Source organism: Saccopteryx leptura, unplaced genomic scaffold, assembly GCF_036850995.1.
Source record: "Saccopteryx leptura isolate mSacLep1 unplaced genomic scaffold, mSacLep1_pri_phased_curated manual_scaffold_125, whole genome shotgun sequence".
NCBI lineage: Eukaryota > Metazoa > Chordata > Mammalia > Chiroptera > Emballonuridae > Saccopteryx > Saccopteryx leptura.
The window spans coordinates 24,253-29,467 of NW_027095806.1; the positions used below are offsets into that span (position 1 = coordinate 24,253).

General features: G+C 51.3%; 1 protein-coding gene across 1 annotated transcript; it reads left to right on the forward strand.

The window, feature by feature from the left end:
- Positions 1-68: 68 nt before the first annotated feature.
- LOC136387144 (keratin, type II cytoskeletal 8-like) lies at positions 69-2,908 on the forward strand. The gene is given in 8 exon segments (XM_066358200.1): positions 69-151; positions 743-807; positions 809-905; positions 1,249-1,323; positions 1,325-1,375; positions 1,930-2,150; positions 2,270-2,327; positions 2,610-2,908. Coding segments are annotated over 7 exon segments (612 nt in total). The 5' UTR covers positions 69-73; the 3' UTR covers positions 2,295-2,327; positions 2,610-2,908.
- The last annotated feature ends 2,307 nt before the right edge of the window (positions 2,909-5,215 follow it).

The window sequence follows — 5,215 nt, forward strand, 5'->3', positions numbered from 1 at the left end:
TTGGGGACCAGTGTGGGCACTCAGCTCAGGGGCCCTTCCCCAACACCCCCCAGCATGATGGGATGAAGCTTACATGAACAAGGTAGAGCTGGAGTCCCGCCTGGAAGGGCTGACTGATGAGATCAACTTCTACAGGCAGCTGTATGAAGAGGTATGTTCTTGTTTCGGCAACCCTATCAGAGGCTCCTCCCAGCCCCGAGTGCACCAACGGACAAGGGCCCACCACTGAATAATTGCAGTTACTGATACTGACTCAGCATTGACGTTTTCTAGTTCTGTCCACCACATGAGGAGGGTTGATTGCCCCATTTCACAGATCAGAAAACATGCTCAGAGAACTGAAAATAGCCTATCCAAGGTCATCCACCACACAGAGTGGTGGCCTAGTGGCAACTTGGGCTGTTCAGTCTCAGAGCTTTTGTTTCGAGTCTTTGGGCTGTGGGAGCCCACTGTGGGCTCAGTTTTGGTAGCTGACTCACGGAAGGGCCTGCCCCTCTGGTTACTCACCCAAAGCCAGATTTCCCTTTTCCTAGCCTCATTTCATCCTTACATTGCTCCAGGTTCCAGGTCTTTGGGCTATTTTACTACTTTAGGAGCTTTGCTCTCTCCCAGGTTCTCATAGCCCACCTGCTCCTCTCTTCTCTTGTTGTTCCTTAGCTTGTCCCCTAAGGAAGGTCCTTCTGCAAAAGAGGGCTCCTTGTATGCAGGGACAGGGTTTGACCACCTCTCCTCCTCACCATAGGAGATTCGTGAGCTGCAGTCCCAAATCTCTGACACATCTGTGGTGCTGTCCATGGACAACAACGCTCTCTGGACTGCATGGCATCATTGCCGAGGTCAAAGCCCAGTATGAGGAGATTGCCAACCGCAACCGGGCTGAGGCGGAGACCATGTACCAGATCAAGGTGAGGAGCAGGGTCACGAGCTGGTACTTCCTTCTGGCCAGTTCTGTGCCCCTTCATGAGCAGGGAGGAGAATTTCAAATGCCACATCTGCCTGCTATGAGCTGGGCCTGCCTAGTAGTTGCTGGGGAGATTGGGATGTCCCTGTACCTGAAATCTGGAAGAAAGGCCTTCCGTGTGTGTGTGTGTGTGTGTGTGTGTGTGTGGTGTGTTTTTTGAGGTGGGGGGGAGCGGGGAGATGACCTGGGCTCTGGTGACTTGGTTGAGAGGGTACTTTCTCTCAGATGGGGTCACCTTGGGTTCCAGAGGCTTCTCTTAATCTTCACTGCTCATCTCATCCTGACAGTATGAGGAACTGCAGACGCTGGCTGGGAAGCATGGGGATGACCTCCGTCGCACGAAGACAGAGATTTCTGAGATGAAACCGGAACATCAGCCGACTCCAGGCTGAGATTGAGGGCCTCAAAGGCCAGGTATGGGCTGGACTGGCTATGAGAGGGGATCCTCAGACACATCCTGGTGAGAGGAAATAATGCAGGAAGGAGCGAGGGGTCTGGGGTTGGGGAAGGAGTCCTAGAGCAGAGCTTGGGAGTTGGAGGGGCAGCTACAATCCAGCTTCTGACTGTTCCTGGGAAACTGAGGGTGCTGACAAGGTCCCTGGGGCCATGATGGGTCAAAGGGGTTTGGAAGGTAGGTCTGGGAGGGGTTGCCACAGCCTACTTATCTTATGTCTTATATTTCAAGGAAAATTAGCACTTTAAGGAAGTCTAGAAAGCAGAGATCTAGTCCAATTAGGGTGGAGATAATACCTTGTAGCTGAAAAATTTGTGCAGGAAGTGCTTGGAAGCTGCTCAAATTTCCCCATTCTGCTTCCTGCACTCAGCAGTGGGGTTTTCTTTGGCCTGGGTGGAGTTGGATAGTCTAGGTCAGGGAGGAGGCTCTAGAGGAGTGAAAAGGGAGAGAAGGGTGGGCCCAAGAGCAGGAGGCCCACCACACTCTGCTCTGCTGACCTGTTCTCCCCCTACAGAGGGCTTCCCTGGAGGCCGCCATCGCTGATGCTGAGCAGCGTGGGGAGCTGGCCATCAAGGATGCTCAGGCCAAGGTGGCTGAGCTGGAAGCTGCTCTGCGAAACGCCAAGCAGGACATGGCCCGGCAGCTGCGTGAGTACCAGGAGCTCATGAATGTCAAGCTGGCTCTGGATGTGGAGATTGCCACTTACCGCAAGCTGCTGGAGGGCGAGGAGAGCCGGTAGGTGTGGGGATATTTGACTGGCCCTGTACCTTATCCCTGGGGTGGAGAGGGGTGGACCCTGTTGTCCTAGGACAGGGCCAGGAGTTGATCCTGACATCCGTGTCCTTTGGGTACAGGCTGGAGGCTGGATACAGAACATGAATATCCATACCAAGACCACCACTGGCTACTCAGGTGAGTGCTCCCAGGTGCAGGGCAGGAGGGTAGGGTCTTTTTACAAAGCCTCTATGCATTTCTTTCTTGTATAGCTGAGGAAGCTGGTGACCAATTAACTGTTTTGTCCATTGTCACATAGCTAATATCAAAGCTCTTTCCAGCCCTTTTCCTGGTATTCTGGACAGTCCTCGAGTAGTGAACCAGGGTGGTTCCCACCCCAGGGGCTGGGGGGAAGAAGGGGGCATCAGAACCTGATGTGTGAGGACTCCTGTGCTCACATGGCTGCCTCTCCCTAACCAGGTGTGCTGAGCCCGAATCTCAACTACGGCCTGGGCTTTCAGGCCAACTTGGGCTCCAGCAGCGGCGCTGGCTCCTTCAGCCGCACCAGCTCCTCTAAGACTGTGGTTGTGAAGAAGATTGAGACCCGCGATGGGAAGCTGGTGTCCGAGTCATCTGACGTCCTGCCCAAGTGAATGAATGACTACTGCAGTCTCTCCTGTCCTCTGAGCCTGTGGGGAGGGGGCTGGATGGGGAGCAGTACAGGAGACCCGCCTGAGCTTAGCCCCAGCCCTCAGCTCCCCGTGGGGTGGGGCAGTTTTACTGCCTGGGGGACCAACTCTTACCCATACCCTTAACTAAAAGCCAAATCAAGTGGCTTTTTTTTTTTTTCCGAAATAAAGGTCTCAGCTGGCTCTGCCAACCCTGCTTGCTCTACGTGTAGCCCTTGTCCATTGGCTGGGTGAGAGATGGTCGAGAGGTCCATCCATGGAATCGGAAGCTAGAGGGCGGGGCTGGAGGGGATGGTGGGCAGGAAAATCTGACCTTCCGGCTGTTCCCAGAGAGACTTCTTGGGTGAAAGCTTTAGGCCTTGGTCATGAATGTGCTCTCAAATACCTTGTTTCATTTCATTTGTGTAGCAAGCCTGGGAGGTAGGCAGAGCAGGTTTCAGATGGTATCAGGAGAGTTTAGTGTCCCCACAGACACAGGATGTTGACATCAGGACTGCTTAGAGGTAAGGAAAAGTCAGGCCCAGAAAGACCAAGTAATCGGCCTCATTAGAAAGTGACAGATGAGGACTTGCACCCAGGGCTGTCCAGTTCTCAGGGTTGTGCTCCCTGGCTCGGCACATGGTGTTTCCTTGGTGGCCAGAGATTTTTTTTTTTCTTTTTTTAAACTACTTTCATTCCTTTGCAGCCAGGGACCAAGGAGTCCTGGTTTTCCCATTCCTTCAGAGGCCCAAGTCTGTCATTAGCAATTGGTGTATCACACCCACACTTTCTAGAAGCCAAGGTAGTATAGGACTTGATACTGATAATTGGACTCTTCCTGCTCTGCTTGGTCACATTGATCCTGCATTGCCCCTTGCCACCTCCTTTCTACCCTTTCACATGAGGTGTTCTTATCACCTACACAGCTCAGTAGGTAAAGGGCGTGTACATTCTGCCTGCGTGTGGGGGATGTGCTGTGTGTGTGAGTGTGGGTTCTGTGAGTGTAATGGAGTTTGCCTATCTTTGCTGAAACAGTCTCCAGAGCTTACGGCAGGCACAGGCTTAGGATGCCACTGGGTAAAACAGGGAGCTGTAGCTTGCTTCCACTGCCACCACCACAGAGTTCTGGGCACACATAGCTGACTCCTTAGCACAGAACAAAGTGGATGAGCCCTAGCACGGCTGAGGTGAGTGCATGTCAGACTTCCTGAAACACCAACAAGGAATAAACAAGCACATGTGGAGGGTACAGTAGGAGGGACAGCCTGGCACAGGACACTTGGGTTCTGGCCCTGCAGTGGGGTCTCCAGGGCTCTTGTCCCGGGTCCTCATTTAAAGCTGCCTTCCTAGCTGCCCTCCTCGGGGGAACTGCTCCAGACAGCCCAGACATTCTGCCTACACCCCCCCCCCCCCCCCCGCCCTCCTACCTAGGGCCAAGCCCAGGGTTTTGGACTGTGTCACAACAAAGGACGTCACTTTGATGATAAAACCAAGAACACCATTATCTAGAGCAGGGGTCTGGAACCTTTTTGGTTGAGAGCCATGAATGCCACATTTTAAAATGTAGTTCTGTGAGAGCCACACAACGACCTGTGTACTTTATGCATTATCCAATAAAAATTTGGTGTTGTCCCGGAGAACAGCTGTGATTGGCTCCAGCCACCCGCAACCATGAACATGAGTAGTAGGAAATGAATGGATTGTAATATATGAGAATGTTTTATATTTTTAACATTTTTTAAATTAAAGATTCGTCTGTGAGCCAGATGCAGCCATCACAAGAGCCACATCTGGCTCGTGAGCCATAGGTTCCCGACCCTTGATCTAGAGCTACAGCTATTTTGGCAGCTCACAGTAAGACATTCACTTTTATTACAATCTGTAAAACGTTATGTGTATATAACAAAATATTTCATAAAACAATACCAATCCTGCCACTCTTCGTGTAATGACTAGCCCTCTCACCAGGCCTCAGGAACCAGAATGGTGGTGATTAGAGCCCAGGGGCAGCACCCACTGAGAGGGAGCTTGCCCACTGAGGCCCCAAGTCAATTATTGTCAGTTGTGCCTCACCCGCTCCTCTCTGAAGCCAACCAGCTGCTCTCATCAGGCCTTGCCCCAGGCCGTTCCCACTGAGTCCCACAGAGCTTCCACACCTCCAGTGTTTGCTCAGGTAAAAGGCAGGAAAGTTCCAGGGAGCATTCCCTTCTCCCTCATTTTTCTTCTTTTTACTTAGCATATAAATTTAGAATCAACTTGTCTAGATCTATAAATCTTCCTGAATAGAATCAACTTTTATGGAGTTGCTCTTTAAAACAACATTCATTTTATAGGAATTAAAAATCTTTATTATGTTGAGTCTTCTAATCCATGATCATGTTGTCTTTGTTTAATCTGTTCTGATTTTGTTCATTAGCA